Raw genomic sequence first — 16,049 nt, 5'->3', positions numbered from 1 at the left:
GTTTCTATTTCATTTATTTCTGCTCTGATCTTTATGATTTCTTTCCTTCTACTGACTTTGGGTTTTTTTGTTCTTCTTTCTCTAGTTGTTTTAAGTGTAGGGTTAGATTGTTTATTTTGAGATTTTTCTTGTTTCTTGAGGTGAGATTGAATTGCTCTAAACTTCTCTCTTAGAACTGTTTTTGTTGTGTCCCATAGGTTTTGGGTTGTCGTGTTTTCATTGTCATTTGTTTCTACGTAGTTTTAAATTTCTTCTTTGATTTCTTTTTTTTTTTTTTTTTTTTTTTTTTTTGCGTACGCGAGCCTCTCACTGCTGTGGCCTCTCCCGCTGCGGAGCACAGGCTCCGGACGCGCAGGCTCAGCGGCCATGGCTCACGGTCCCAGCCGCTCCGCAGCATGTGGGATCTTCCCGGACCGGGGCACGAACCCGTGTCCCCTGCATCGGCAGGCAGACTCTCAACCACTGCGCCACCAGGGAAGCCCTCTTCTTTGATTTCTTCAGTGAAGTCTTGGTTATTTAGTAGCACACTATTTAGCCTCCACGCATTTGTGTTTTTTACAGTTTTTTTTTCCTGTAATTGATTTCCAATCTCATAGCGTTGTGGTCAGAAAGGATGCTTGATACGATTTCAGTTTTCTTAAATTTTCCGAGGCTTGATTTGTGACCCAAGATGTGATCTCTCCTGGAGAATGTTCCATGTGCACTTGAGAAGACAGTGTACTCTGCCACTTTTGGGTGGAATATTCTATAAATATCAATTAAATCTATCTGGTCTACTGTGTCATTTAAAGCTTGTGTTTCCTTATTTATTTTCTGTTTGGATGATCTGTCCATTGGTGTAAGTGGGATATTAAAGTCCCCTACTATTATTGTGTTACCGTCGATTTCTCCTTTCATGGTTGTTAGCATTTGCCTTATGTATTGAGGTGCTCCTATGTTGGGTGCATAAACATTTATAATTGTTATATCTTCTTCTTGGATTGATCCTTTGATCATTATGTAGTGTCCCTCCTTATCTCTTGTAACTGTCTTTAGCTTAAAGTCTATTTTATCTGATAGGAGTATTGCTACTCCAGGTTTCTTTTGATTTCCATTTACATGGAATATCTTTTTCCATCCCTTCACTTTCAGTCTGTATGTGTCCCTAGGTCTGAAGTGGGTCTCTTGTAGACAGCATATATATGGGTCTTGTTTTTGTATCCATTCAACCAGTCTGTGTCTTTTGGTTGGGGCACTTAATCAATTCACATTCAAGGTTATTATCAATATGTATGTTTCTTTTACCATTTTCTTAATTGTTTTGGGGTTTTTATTGTGGGTCTTTTTCTTCTCTTGTGTTGCCTGCTTAGAGAAGTTTCTTTAGCATTGTTGTAAAGCTGGTTTGGTGGTGCTGAATTCTCTTAGCTTTTGTTTGTCTGAAAAGCTTTTGACTTCTCCATGGAATCTGAATGAGATCCTTACTCAGTAGAGTAATCTTGGTTGTAGGTTTTTCTCTTTCATCACTTTAAGTATATCCTGCCACTCCCTTCTGGCCTGCAGAGTTTCCACTGAAAAATCAGCTGATAACCTTATGGGGATTCCTTTGTATGTTATTTTTTGTTTTTCCCTTGCTGCTTTTAATATTTTTTCTTTGAATTTAATTTTTATTAGTTTGATTAATGTGTGTCTTGGTGTGTTTTTCCTAGGGTTTATCCTGTATGGGACTCTCTGTGCTTCCTGGACTTGGGTGACTATTTCCTTTCCCATATTAGGGACATTTTCCACTATAATCTCTTCAAATATTTTCTCAGACCCTTTCTTTTTCTCTCCTTCTTCTGGGACCCCATAATTCAAATGTTGGTGTGTTTAGTGTTGTGCCAGAGGTCTCTGAGATTGTCTTCAATTCTTTTCATTCTTTTTTCTTTATTCTGCTCCTTGGCAGCTGTTTCCACCATTTTATCTTCCAGCTCATTTATTCGCTCTTCTGCCTCAGTTATTCTGTTATTGATTCCTGCTAGTGTATTTTTCACTTCAGTTATTGTATTGTTCATCTCTGTTTGTTCTTTAGTTCTTCTAGATCTTTGTTAAGATTTCTTGTATTTATTGTCTAGATTTCTTGTATTTTCTCAATCCGTGCTTCCATTCTATTTCCGAGATTCTGGATCATCTTTACTGTCATTACTCTGAATTCTTTTTCAGGTAGATTGTCTATTTCCTCTTCATTTATTTAGTCTCGTAGGTTTTTACCTTGCTCCTTCATCTGTGACATTTTGTTTTGCCATCCCTTTTTTTTTTTTTTTTTTTTTTTTTTTTATGAGTGGGGTTGTGTTCCTGTCTTACTAGTTGTTTGGCCTGAGGCTTCCAACACTGGAGTTTGTGGGCTGTTGGGTAGAGCTGGGTCTTGGTGCTGAGATGAGGAACTCTGTGAGACCTCAGTCCTGTGAATATTCCCTTGGGTCTGAGGTTCTCTGTTAGTCCAGTGGTTCAGACTTGGAGGTCCTGCTTCAGGAGCTTCTGCCTGACCGTGGGCTCGTGAATCAAGATCCTGCAAGCCGTGTGGGGCAGCCAAAAAAAAAAAAAAGAGCAATGACAAAGTAAAAAATAAAATTAGACTAGGAAACTAACAGATATGTTAGAAAGAATGTAAAAATAAAAATATAGATGAATCAACAACTGGAAGGTACATCAGTAGCACAACAGTTAAAAAGAGGAGGAAGGAAAAGAAAAACAACCAAGGGCAGGGGGGTGGGGGAAGGCCTTGGCTGTGGAGGGCGGGACCTAAGCAAGGGCAAGGTTTGGGCAGTGGGTGGGGCCAGTGCTCAGGACCCACAAGGCTGGAAAAGGCCCTGGGGGCTGTGGGGGGTGGGGCTTAGGCTCAAGGGACAGAAGGGACCCAGATGTGCCCCCCACCCCTGGTCTCGAGGGTGGGGGACCTCACCTGGGAGCCCAGCAGGCTTCCTGGGCTCGAGTGGGTGGGGCAGATGCCCTCCTCTCCTCTCCTGCTCCTCTGGTCTGGGGTCTGGGAGGACCCCTCCCGTCTTCCTCTCCTGACTGCCCCCCCCCCCACCGCCGCCCCGGGCTTCCCTCCTATGCCCCCAGGACCAATGCGGCCGGGGCAGGTGCGGGGGTTGGGGGAGGGAAGCCTTGGAGGGCAGGGGACCGGCCTGGGATCTCCACAGGTTCCCCGTGCCTGAGTGGGTGGGACAATTGCTCTCTGCTCCTCTCCTGCTCCTCCCAGAGGGCCCCTCCCGCCTTCCTCTCCTGATCTCCCTGGCCTCCCTCCTATGCCCCCAGGACCCATGCTGCCTGGAGGGGGCTTTGGAGGTGGGGGAAGCAGCTTGGGAGCTCAGCAGACTCCCCGGCCTGAGTGGGCCAGGCAATCGCCCTCTGCTCCTTTCCTGCTCTTCCCGGAGAGTCCCTCCCACCTGCCTCTCCTGATCTCCCCAGCCGCAGGGGTGCTGATCTTGTCTGGCGTCCACTTCTCCTCCCCCCTGGGTCCCCCTACATCCTACCGGTTCACTCTGGGCTTCCTCCTGTCTCCTTGGGATTCAGAGTTCCCCACCAGCAGCCGGCAGGCACCCTAGTTGTGGGGAGACGCTAACTCCGTGTCTTCCCATACTGCCATCTTGACTCCTCTCTGGTTCTGTACATTTTTGAGAAAAAAGTCTCAGGTGCCCTGGAGAGATGACTTCTGCATCAGTCAGTCTACCAGGCACTGTGCCCCTCATATGGATGCCCTGCATTCACTTCACCCAGGTAGGAGTGTCAAAGGCAGCAAGAGAGTGTCCTTCAAGGCCTCAGCCTCAGCCTATGTGGTACCATTGTGGAGGGCTAGGTGTGGAAGGGAAGGCTCAGAGGGCATCTTGGGCTCAGCACAGCCCATGCTGGTCTGCGAAGGGTGCAGTCTGGCACTGGGATTTGACAGCAAGAGTCTCTGAGTGTTAGCCAACCCTCAGTGTGTTAGTCACTCTTGAAGCATTGTGGTTCTGGGCAGAGGGTAGTCTTGTGTGAAGAGCTCCCAGCCAGAACTGGGCGTAAGAGTGAGGAGGTAGAATGGGGTAAGAAAGGAGATGAAACGTGTTCAACCTCTGTCTGGAGAGAGAGCACTTATGAGGATTTAGCTGGTGATCAGGATGCCTGGGAAGAGGCTCCCATGCCCATAAGGAGATGACTCACAGATAGAGCAGATGCCCACTGCCTGCTGGGACTGGGGCAAGCCTGTTGTTTTCGGGCAGACACCTATGCTGAGTCTGGATCTAGGCCTTAGCGTTTTTTGCCAGTGGCAGCAAGACTTATTTTAGACCCACCCAAACGACGGGGTGGGATGGCTCCTGTTCTGGCGGGCTTTTCTGTAGCTGGGTGACATCCTGGTCTTGGTTGAGGTATTCTGGATTTCCCTGTGGATCTGGTTCTTGTGGAAGGCAAGGATAACAGAAGGGGAGGAGGAAATGGATGAAAGAATGGAGAGACCTAAAGGATCTAAACATAGGTAATTAAACTACATTTCTCACTGCAAAAGATGAGACAGAACAAACCATCAAAATACAGGTGCACCGAATAGACATTTCTTAAATGTATTTTTTGTTATTGAATGAAAGATTCTTTAAATTCTGTAGTTCTTTACAATTTTCAAAAGTTTCACACAAATTATTTTGTATAATCCCATAATAACCCTTTTAAAAAAAATCCCCTACCCCTATATTGCCTCTCCCCACTGGTAGAACTAGTTTGTTCTCTGTATCTGTGAGTCTGCTTCTTTTTTGTTTTATTCACTAGTTTGTTGTATTTTTTTAGATTCCACATGTAAGTGGTTGTAACATACAGTTAAGTAGATGTTTTGGCTGAATCTTGAATGACGGAGTATTAATCTCACTGTTCAGCCAAAGTCAAGGCTGAAGTTATATGTTAACTTCTGAGATACAACAATTTTAAAACTACACTTTTATTAAAATTTTGGTAGTTTAATATTATGGTGCTGGAGCAGTAATTTCTCAACATTTTTAACCGCTATGGAACTTTTGTGGTCACTGTGCCACACATTTGTGATACTATGTAAATGTTTATTCTCAGCTAAAATGGAGGAGATACTTTTCAGTACTTTTTTTCTCTAGTATGTTTTTTTCTTTAGACTCTCTATTCTTTGTGTTTGATACTTTTGGGTACCTAATTTTTCTCCAATCCCGTTTTCTTCTCTGTAGATGCTATATTTTAAATTTTGTTTGGATTGAAGATACTTTATCCTGAATATAGCTGTATATGATTTTTTGGGGGTGGTAACAGCTTTATTGAGATAAAGTTCACACACACACAACCACCCATTTAAAGTTTACTATTCATTGGTTTTTAGTACATTCACAGATTTGTGCAACCATCACCACATCAGTTTTAGAACATTTTTGTCACCCCAAGAAGAAACTCCATACTCTTTAGTGGTCAGCACCCCCCATCCTTCCCTCTAAACTCTAGGCAACCACTAATCTAGTTTTCCTGTATTATTGTACATCAGAAGACACAGTATCTGACCCACTATCAGTAAAGCTAAGATTAACCACTGGGTTAGGGTGATGACAGTCTGTGCTTTCCAAGCTTTTGTGGCTCCCTTTGCAACTCCAGAGTAATTTGTGTGGTGTTACAATATGACCGTCCAATTCTAATCATTTTTAATACCAGTTGCTAATTTTTACCCACATCAAAATTTGCATCAGAGTTTGTGAAATGCATTTTGTTAATTCTATATTCATTTTACTTTTATGTCTAGCATTCTTCTGAAAAGCTTTTCTTAATCATTGGGAATTATTGGGTTACTGTAAAATGTAATTCCTCCTGAAAAACAAATGTTTCTTTTCCCTTAATTACTAATGTTAAAAGTAAGGAGTTTTTGAAGTAGTTATGAATAGTGACAGTTTTTTCCTGGCTTTCTTTTAATTGATTGTCATTATGGACTCATGGTATTTCATTCATTTAGTGTTTTTCATTCCATTACAATTATTTTTTTTATTGTCATAACCTTGGTAAGTGGGAGCTCCTTTATTCCTTATTTATAGTATTGTCATTACTCAGGACCCTGAATAATTGATATTATTCCCTATTCTACAGATGAAGAAACTGAGGCACAAAGAGAGGAGTTTTGACTCATTTTATACAGTTGGTAAGTGACAGGGCTGACCTGGACTTAGCCTTTTTGGGCCCCGAAGTCACAGTGACAGTATTTTCTGTCACTTCACTATACGGCTTCTGGGTAGGGACAAGAAAATTGAAAGCAATAATTTAAAAAAAGATCTGAAGGAATTATATTTGTATAGATCAATGTTCATAGAGAATTAGACTTTTTAAGTATATGTTTTATTTCTTACTGTGGTAAAACACACATAACATAAAATTTACCATTTTAACCATTTTAAAGTGTACAATTTAGTGGTATTAAGTACAGTCAACCATCACTGTACTTGTTGTATAACCATCACCACTATCTAGTTCCAGGACTTCTTTATCATCCCAGATGGAGACTCCACACACATAAAGCAGTTACTCCCCATTTCCCCCTCCTCCCAGACCCTGGCAACCACTAATCAGATTTCTGTCTATGAATGTACCTGTTCTGGAAATTTCAAATAAATGGAATCATAATATATGGCCTGGGTTCTGTCACTTCCGTAATGATTTCAAAGTTCATCTAAGTTGTAGCATGTATCAGTACTTTTTTTGTTGCTGAATAATCATTTATTGTATTGATATACCACACTTATCCATTCATCAATTCATGGACACTTGGGTGATTTCTACCTTTTGGCTGTTGTGAATAATGCTGCTGTGAACATGTGTACACAAACTTTTATGTGGACATATGTTTTCAGTTCTTTTGAGTATATACCTAGGAGTGAGTCATACAGTAAATTCTATGTTGAAGTTTTTGAGGAACTGCCAAACTATTTTCCACAGTAGCTCACCATTTTACATTCCTACCAACAATGTATCACCCCCACCCACACTTGGTGTTTTCCATTTTCTTTTTTTTTCTTTTTTTGGCTGCGTTGGGTCTTCACTGCTGCACACGGGCTTTCTCTAGTTGCGGCTACTCTTCGTTGCAGTGCGTGGGCTTCTCGTTGCGGTGGCTTCTCATCATGGAGCATGAGCTCTAGGCACGCAGGCTTCAGTAATTGCAGCATGTGGGCTCAGTAGTTGTGGCACGTGGGCTTCAGTAGTTGAGGTGTGTGGGCTCAGTAGTTGCGGTGCATGGGCTCTAGGTGAGTGGGCTTCAGTAGTTGTGGCACGTGGGCTCAGTAGTTGTGGCTTGTGGGCTCTAGAGCACAGGCTCAGTAGTTGTGGCACACGGGCTTAGTTGCTCCATGGCATGTGGGATCTTCCCGGACCAGGGATGGAACCCGTGTCCCCTGCACTGGCAGGCAGATTCTTAACCATTGCACCACCAGGGAAGTCCTTTCCATTTCTTTTTCTTTTTTTGTGGCCATCCTAATGGGTGTGAAGTAGTATGTCATTGTGGTTTGGTTTGCATTTCCCTAATGACTAACGACTTTAAGCATGTTTACATGTGCTAGTTGGCCATAGGTACATCTTCTTTGGAGAAATGTTCATTCAGGTCCTTTGCCTATTTTTAAATTTGGTTGTTTGTCTTTTTGTTGTTGAGTTTTAAGGTTTTGGTTTTTTAAATATATATTCTGGATTCTAGACCCTTACCATTTATATGATTTGCAAATATTTTCTCCCATTCTGTGATTTGTCATTTCACTCTCTTGATAGTGTCCTTTGATGCCCAAATGATTTTCATTTTCACGAAGTCCAGTTCATCTATGTTTTTCTTTTGTTACTTGTGCTTTTGGTGTCATATGTAAGAAGTCATTGCCAAATCCAAGGCCATAAAGATTTACATCTATAGTTTCTTTTAATTTTAGCTTTTATTTGGGTCTTTGATCTGTTGTTGTTTTTTTTTTTTTTTTTTTTTTTTTTTGCGGTACGCGGACCTCTCACTGTTGTGGCCTCTCCTGTTGCGGAGCACAGGCTCCGGACGCGCAGACTCAGCGGCCATGGCTCACGGGCCCAGCCGCTCTGTGGCATTGGGATCTTCCCGGACCGGGGCACGAACCCGTGTCCCCTGCATCGGCAGGCAGACTCTCAACCACTGTGCCACCAGTGAAGCCCCTTTGATCTGTTTTGAGTTAATTTTTATATATGATATGAGGTAAGGGTCTGACTTTCTTCTTTTGCATTTGCCTATTCAGTTATCCCAGCATCTTTTGTTGAAGAGACTGTTCTTTCTCCATTGAATGCTCTTGGCACTCTGTTGAAATCAGTTGACCATAATGTATGGGTTTACCTCTGGACTGTCCGTTCTATTCAGTTGATCTATATTACTATTGTTATGCCAGTACTACCCTCTTTTGACTACTGTAGCTTTGTAATTTTTGTAAGTTTTGAAATTGGGAAGTGTGCTTCCTCCAACTTTATTCTTTTTCAACATTGTTTTGGCTGTTAGGCCCCCTTGCAATTACATATGAATTTTAGGATTGGCTTTCTCATTTCTGCAAGAGAGGACATGGGGATTTTGATGGGGGTTTCACTGACTCCTTAGATAGGTTTGGGGTGTATTGCCATCTTAACAATGTTAAGTCTTCTAATTCATGAATGTGAAATGTTTTTCTATTTATTTAAGTTTTCTTCATTTCTGTCAACAAAGTTTTGTAGTTTTCAGTGTACAAGTCTTGCCCCTCCTTAGTTAAATTTATTCCTAATTATTTTTTAATGCTATTATAAATGGAATTATTTTCTTAATTTCTCTTTTACATTGTTCATTGCTTGTGTATTGAAATGTAACTGGTTTTGTTTGTTTGTTGGTCTATTTTGAATTCATTTATTAGCTTTAGTAGTTTTTTCTTTTTGTGATTCCTTAGAATTTTCTATACACAAGATCGTGTGATTTGCAAAGAGAGATAATTTTACTTCTTTCATTTTGGGAACCTTTTTACTCTTTTTTATCCCCTCTAATTGCCCTGGACAGAACTTTCAGTATAATGTTGAATAGAAGTGTTGAAAGCAGGAATCCTTGTCTTGTTCCTGATCTTAGGGAAAAAGCTTTCCATCTTTCACCATTAAGTATGATGTTACTGGGGTATTTCATACATTTTTTTTTTATCCAGTTGAGAAAGTTCCTCTGTATTCATGATTTGTTAAGTGTTCTTATCATGGTATGATCTTTTTTATGTGGTTCTAGAGTCAATTCACTGGTAATTTGTTGAGGATATTTGCATCCATATTCAAAACAGATTCTGGTCTGTAGTTTTTTTGTGATGTCTTTGTCTGGCTTTGGTATCAGGTTAATACTAATTTCATAGAATAGGTTGGGAAGTGTTCCTGTCTCTTGTTTTTGAAAGTTTATGAAGGATTGATATTTATTATTCTTTAATTGGTAGAATTTTTAAAAATTGGTATAATTCACCCATGAAGCCATCTAGGCCTGTACTTTTCTTTGTTGGAAGCTATTTATTACTAATTCATTCTCTTTACTTCCAGGATTTCTATTTCTTATTGAGACAGTTTTTATAGCTTGTCTTTCTAGGAGTCTGTCCATTTCATCCAGGTTATCTAATTTGGCATACAGTTAATATACAGTTATTTATAGTATTCCCTTATAATCCTTTATGGGGTGTGTATATCTTTTTGAGTTATGTTTTCATTTTCTTTGAAAAATACCCAAAAGTGGATCATATAGTTTTATTTTATTTTTTGAGGAACCTCATACTGTTTTCCATAGTGGCTGCACCAATTTACATTCTCAAAAATAGTGCACTGAGGACCACTTTTCTCCACATCCTCACCAATACTTGTTATTTCTTGTGTTCTTGATAAAAACCATTCTAATGGGTGTGATGTGATATCTCATTGTGTTTTTTATTTGCATTCCCTGATGATCAGTCATGTTGAGCACCTTTTCATGTTGGCCATCTGTATGTCTTCTTTGAAAAAATGTCTATTTGGAGACCCTGCCCATTTTTTAATTACTGTTTTTTGCCATTGAGTTGTATGAGTTCTTATCAGATATATGATTTTCAAATATTTTCTCCCATTTGGTAGGTTGCCTTTTCATTTTGTTGATGGTTTCTTTTGCTGTGCAGAAGCTTTTTAGTTTGATGTAGTCCCACTTGTTTATTTTTGCTCTTGTTGCCTTTGCTTTGGTGTCAAATTAAAAAAATAATCGCCAAGACTGATGTCAAGGAGCTTACCACCTTGTTCTAGTAGTTTTATGGCTTCAGATCTTATGTTCTTTAATCAATTTTGAGTTAATTTTTGTGAGTGGTGTAAGATAGTGGTCCAGTTTCATTCTTTTGCATGTGGCTATCCAGTTTTCCCAACACCATTTATTGAAGAGACTGTTCTTTCCAAGAAATATGTTAATATATAACACTCTGCTTTAAAATATTACCTACTTAATTTTATTTGTTTACAAAAACTTTGCTGCTACATAGCTCTGTTCCCTCACGCCTCTTTTGTGCTATTATTGTCATAAAAATAACATCTTATAATTTGTATACCCAATAACACAGATTTATAATTGTTTCTCTTAAATAATATAGGAGAGGGCTTCCCTGGTGGCGCAGTGGTTGAGAATCCGCCTGCCGATGCAGGGGACACGGGTTCGTGCCCCGGTCCGGGAAGATCCCACATGCCGCGGAGCGGCTGGGCCCGTGAGCCATGGCCGCTGAGCCTGCACGTCCGGAGCCTGTGCTATGCAACGGGAGAGGCCACAACAGTGAGAGGCCCGCGTACCGCAAAAAAAAAAAAAAAAATAATAATAATATAGGAGAAAAAATGTTACAAACAAAAATACATTTATATTGCTTTTATATTTACCTACATAATTATGTTTATCAGTGCTCTTTATTTCTTCATGGAATTCAATTACTGTCTAGTATCCTTTCATTTCTGCCTGAAGAATTCTCTTTAGCATTTCTTGCAGAGCAAGTCTGCTAGCAATGAATTCTGTCAGCTTTGTTTACCTGGGAATGTCTTAATTTCTCATTCATTTCTTTTTTTTTTTTTGGTCTGCCTAAAATTTATTTATTTATTTATTTATTTATTTATTAACATCTTTATTGGAGTATAATTGCTTTACAATGGTGTGTTAGTTTCTGCTTTATAACAAAGTGAATCAGCTCTACATATACATATATCCCCATATCTCCTCCTTCCTACATCTCCCTCCCACCCTCCCTATACCATCCCTCCAGGTGGTCACAAAGCACCGAGCTGATCTCCCTGTGCTATAAGGCTGCTTCCCACTAGCTATCTATATTTTACATTTGGTAGTGTATATATGTCCATGCCACTCTCTCACTTCGTCCCAGCTTACCCTTCCCTCTCATTCATTTCTGAAGAATGGTTTTGCTGGACATAGAATTGTTGATTATCAGCATTTTCTTTCAGCACTTTGAATATGTCATCCCCACTGCCTTCTAGCCTCCAAGGTTTCTGATGAGGAATTAGCTGTTAATCTCATTGAGGATCCCTTGTATGTGATGAGTTGCTTCTCTATTGCTGCTCCCAGGATTCACTCTTGGTCTTTGGATAGATTGACTATGATTTCTCTCAGTGTGCATCTCTTTGAATTTATCTTACCTGGAGTTCATTGAACTTCTTGGATATGTAGATTAATGTTTTCCATAAAATTTGGGAAGTTTGGGGCCATTATTTCCTCAAATACTTTTTTAGCTTTTGTCTCTCTTTCCTTCTGCAACTCCGTTATGCACATGTTGGTATACTTGATGGTGTCCTATTTGCCTCTTAGGCTTTGTTATTTTATCTATATTTTTTCTTTCTGTGTCTCAGAGTGAATAATGTCAATTGACCTATCTTCATAATCACTGATTTATTCTTCTGCCAGCTCAAATCTGCTGTTGAGTTCCTCTCGTGAATTTTTCATTCTAGTCATTGTATTTTTCAACTCCAGAATTTCTATTTGTTTTCTTTAGTTTTATGAATGGTTTATTTTAACTCTTTGAACATATTTAAAATAGTTGATTTAAGGTCTTTGTCTAATAAGCTCCATGCTTGGCCTTCCTCAGGAACAATTTCTTCCTTTTTTTTTTTTAAAATTAATTTTTATTGGAGTATGGTTGCTTCACAATGTTGTGTTAGCCTCCACTGCACAACATAATGAATCAGCCATACACATACAGATATCCCCTCCCTTTTGGACTTCCCTCCCATTTAGGTTACCACAGTGCACTAGATGAGTTCCTTGTGCTATACAGCATGTTCCCATCAGTTGTCCATTTTATACATAGTATCAATAATGTATATGTGTCAATCCCAGTCTCCCAGTTCCTCCTACTCCACCCCGTTCCCTCTTGATAGCCATACATTTGTTCTCTACATTGGTGTCTCTATTTCTGCTTTGCAACTAAGATCACCTATACCATTTTTCTAGATTCCACATATATGCGTTATTATACAATATTTGCTTTTCTTTTTCTGACTTACTTCACTCTGTATGACACTCTCTAGGCCCATCCATGTCTCTACAAAATCACCCAATTTCATTCCTTTTTATGGCTAAGATTCCATTCTATATATATACCACATCTTCTTTATCCACTCCTCTGTCGATGGACATTTAGGTTGCTTCCATGTCCTGGCTATTGTAAATAGCATTGCTATGAACATTGGGATGCATGTGTTTTCTTTGAATTATTGTTTTCTCTGGTTATATGCCCAGTAGTGGGATTGCTGGGTCATATGGTAGTTCTATTTCAGTTTTTTAAGGAACCTCCATACTGTTTTCCATAGTGCCTGTATCAATTTACATTACCTCAGGGACAATTTCTAATAGTCCTTTCTTTTCCTGAATATGGGCCATACTTTCTTGTATCTTTGCATGCCTTGTAAGTTTTTGAGAACTGGATATTTTAAAATATATATATTGGCAATCCTGGAAAACAGATTCTATCCCCCTTCCCAGGATTTCTTATTATTGCTATTTGTTCTTCTTGTTGCTATTTGTTTGTTTAGTAACTTTTCTGAACTTTGTAATGTCTGCATGTTTTATCATATGTGGTCATTGAAGTCAGCTTGGATTGCTTAGTGGTCAGCCAGTGATTTGACAGAGATTTCCTTAGATGTCTGGATCCAATAAATCTTCCAGACTTTGTTGGTGGCATACATTCAGTGCTTAGGCATGTATTGGGTTGACCAAAAAGTTCATTTGGGTTTTCCATAAGATGTTACAGAAAAACCCAAAGGAACTTTTTGGCCAACCCAACAGTTAACAACTCTGCTTTAACCTTCACTTTCTGATTTTGTTGAGGCCTCCAGTTCAGGCAGAGATGAGAGCCTAGGGTCTTCTTGGGTCTTTCTCAACTGTGCACATAGCCTTAGGCATGTGTACGACCCTGCAAATATGTGTGGCCTTCTCAATTCCTAGCAATATGCCAGAGATTTTGAAATCCCCTTATGGAATCTTATTCTCAAGCTTTTCCACTTAAGTTTTTGGTCATCTTGTTCTTTGTCCCAGCTGTTATCACTGTATAAGGCAGACATGATGTTAAAAAGTTGATGCTGATTTTTGTTGACAACACCCCTGGGAAAAAGGCTGGTTGCAATGGGTGAACTCATGTCAAATATAGTTTTTCAAGTGGGATTTTCCATGGAACTTCCAGACAAGTCAAATAATGACTGTTTTCTGGGAAATGGGCTTTAGAAGAGTTCCATCCTGATTCTGACTTTTTATTGGCTAGCGGGTCACTGATTTTCATCATGGTTTCAACATGAAAGCCCTGTTGGTTTTCAAGGCTACCATAGACATGGGAGTAGGGGAATGGCAATAGAGAAAAGTAAATAGCCACAAAGCTAATGCTGTTCTTGAGATTCAGCTGTTTTTCTTGAATAAATATTCCCTGGATTGTTGCAAGCCTTTGGTTAATTTTAAGAGTTCTGAAAAAGTCGATATTGACAGTTTGCACCATTACTATCATTGCTTTTATGGAGGAGAGGATTTTTGGAGATCCTTATTCTACCATTTCTGCTGACATTATTTTACCTTCATTTTTTAATTATTTATTTTTATTCTTCTCCATCATAGTGAGATAAGGCCAAGTGGTACATTTCTTGCTAACATTAAATGAAATCTGTAATTATCTATCATGTAATGATATAAGACACAAGTCTTTGAATTTTGTGTAGTTTTTGAGTTTTGTATATAAATATATTTTCTGGATTTTTACCTTTGTTTCTGAAGGAGTTTCCCACTGCTTATAGAATTGTAGGTTGACAGTCTTTTCTCTTTCAGTATTTTAAAGATGATTCCTTGTTGTCTTCTCATTTGCATTGTTTTTGATATGAAATATCATCCTTAACTGTTCCTATGTAATATGTCTTTTCTCTGATTTTAATATCTTTATCACTGGTTTTGAACAATTTGATTATAGTGTGCCTTGGTGTAGTTTCCTTCATGTTTTATATGCCTTAGGTTTGTTGAGTTCCTTGGCTTATAGGTTTTTATCAAATTTGAAAAAAAATGTAATCATTATTTCTTCAAGTATTTTTTCACTATCTTCTCTCCATTGGGTGAACTGAGCTCTCCCTGATGCTTTAATTCCTTTCTTTCTTTATTTTTTTTCTCTGTGTTTCATTTTTGAAAGTTTCTGTTGCTGTATCTTCAAGTAAACTTATCTTTTTTTTTTTTCTGCAATGTCAAATCTGCTGTTAATCTGGTCTGGTATATTTAGCATTTATATTTATTATTTTTGAAAAATGTCATCCATCCTCTACTTAGTATGTTCATTCTTTCCTCTAGCTTCTAAAACATAGAAGACAATTAGAATGACTGCTTTAATGTCTTGGTTACCAATTCTGTCATTGTATTATTTCTGAGGCAGAGTTTTTTTTGCATTATAGGTCATTTGTTTTTCTCTACTTCTTTCTATGCCGGCATGTGGGATCCTCCCAGACCGGGGCGCGAACCCGGTTCCCCTGCATCGGCAGGCGGACGCGCAACCGCTGCGCCACCAGGGAAGCCCTAGATATGAATTTTATCTTCTTAGATGTTGGGTATTTTTATTCCTATAATAAATATTTTCGAGTTTTGTTCCTAGGTGCAGTTAAGTTACTTGGAAATAGTTTGATTTCTTTTCTTATCTTAGTTTTAAGAAGCTTTGTTAGGTGGGACTAAGGGAGCATTCAGTCTAGGGCTAATTTTGCCCTACAATTAAGGCAACCATCTCTGGGTGTATGCTACTCAATGCTGAGTGAATTATGAGAATTTCCACTTTGGCTGTGGGAAGATAAATTATTTTATTGTATTTTTATTTTTTAAATAAATTTATTTGTTTATTTTTGGCTGAGTTGGGTCTTTGTTGCTGCGTGCAGGCTTTCTCTAGTTGTGGTGAGCAGGGGCCACTCTTCCTTGAGGTGTGCGGGCTTCTCGTTGAGGTAGATTCTCTTATTGCGGAGCACGGATTCTAGGCATGCGGGCTTCAGTAGTTGTGGCTCGCGGGCTCTAGAGTGCAGGCTCAGTAGTTGTGGCCCACGGGGTTAGTTGCTCTGTGGCATGCGGGATCTTCCCAGACCAGGGCTTGAACCCGTGTCCCCTGCATTGGCAGGCAGATTCTTAACCACTGTGCCACCAGGGAAGCCCTATTTTATTGTATTTTTAAAACCACTTTATTTTTCCAATGGAGCTCTATTATTTTTAAAAATTATTTATTTTATTTATTTAATTTTATAGGAGTAGAGTTGATTTATAATGTGTTAGTTTCAGGTATACAGCAAAATGATTCAGTTTTACACATACATATATTCATTCTTTTTCAGATTCTTTTCTCATACAGTAAAACCACTTTATTGATGTGTGATTGACAGGAAATTTTTCCTGGGTCTTTTTTTTTTTTTCAGTACGCGGGCCTCTCACTGTTGCGGCCTCTCCCGTTGCGGAGCACAGGCTCCGGACGCGCAGGCTCAGCGGCCATGGCTCACGGGCCTAGCCGCTCCGCTGCATGTGGGATCTTCCCAGACCGGGGCACGAACCCATGTCCCCTGCATCGGCAGGCGGACTCTCAACCACT

At 39.5% G+C, this 16,049-nt stretch overlaps 1 protein-coding gene across 1 annotated transcript in view; it reads left to right on the top strand.

Annotated features, from left to right (window-relative positions):
* The first annotated feature begins 6,075 nt into the window (after positions 1-6,075).
* MAT1A (methionine adenosyltransferase 1A) overlaps positions 6,076-16,049 on the top strand; it is a 56,633-nt gene continuing 46,659 nt past the window's right edge. The window contains exon 1 of the mRNA XM_055081222.1: positions 6,076-6,127. Within this exon, the coding sequence (XP_054937197.1) occupies positions 6,076-6,127 (52 nt within the window). The remainder of the gene's footprint in view (positions 6,128-16,049) is intronic.

The sequence above is a fragment of the Physeter macrocephalus genome, chromosome 20 (assembly GCF_002837175.3).
Source record: "Physeter macrocephalus isolate SW-GA chromosome 20, ASM283717v5, whole genome shotgun sequence".
Lineage (NCBI taxonomy): Eukaryota > Metazoa > Chordata > Mammalia > Artiodactyla > Physeteridae > Physeter > Physeter macrocephalus.
The sequence above is the reverse complement of the archived record's forward strand: the minus strand, read 5'-3'. Positions and strand labels throughout refer to the sequence as shown.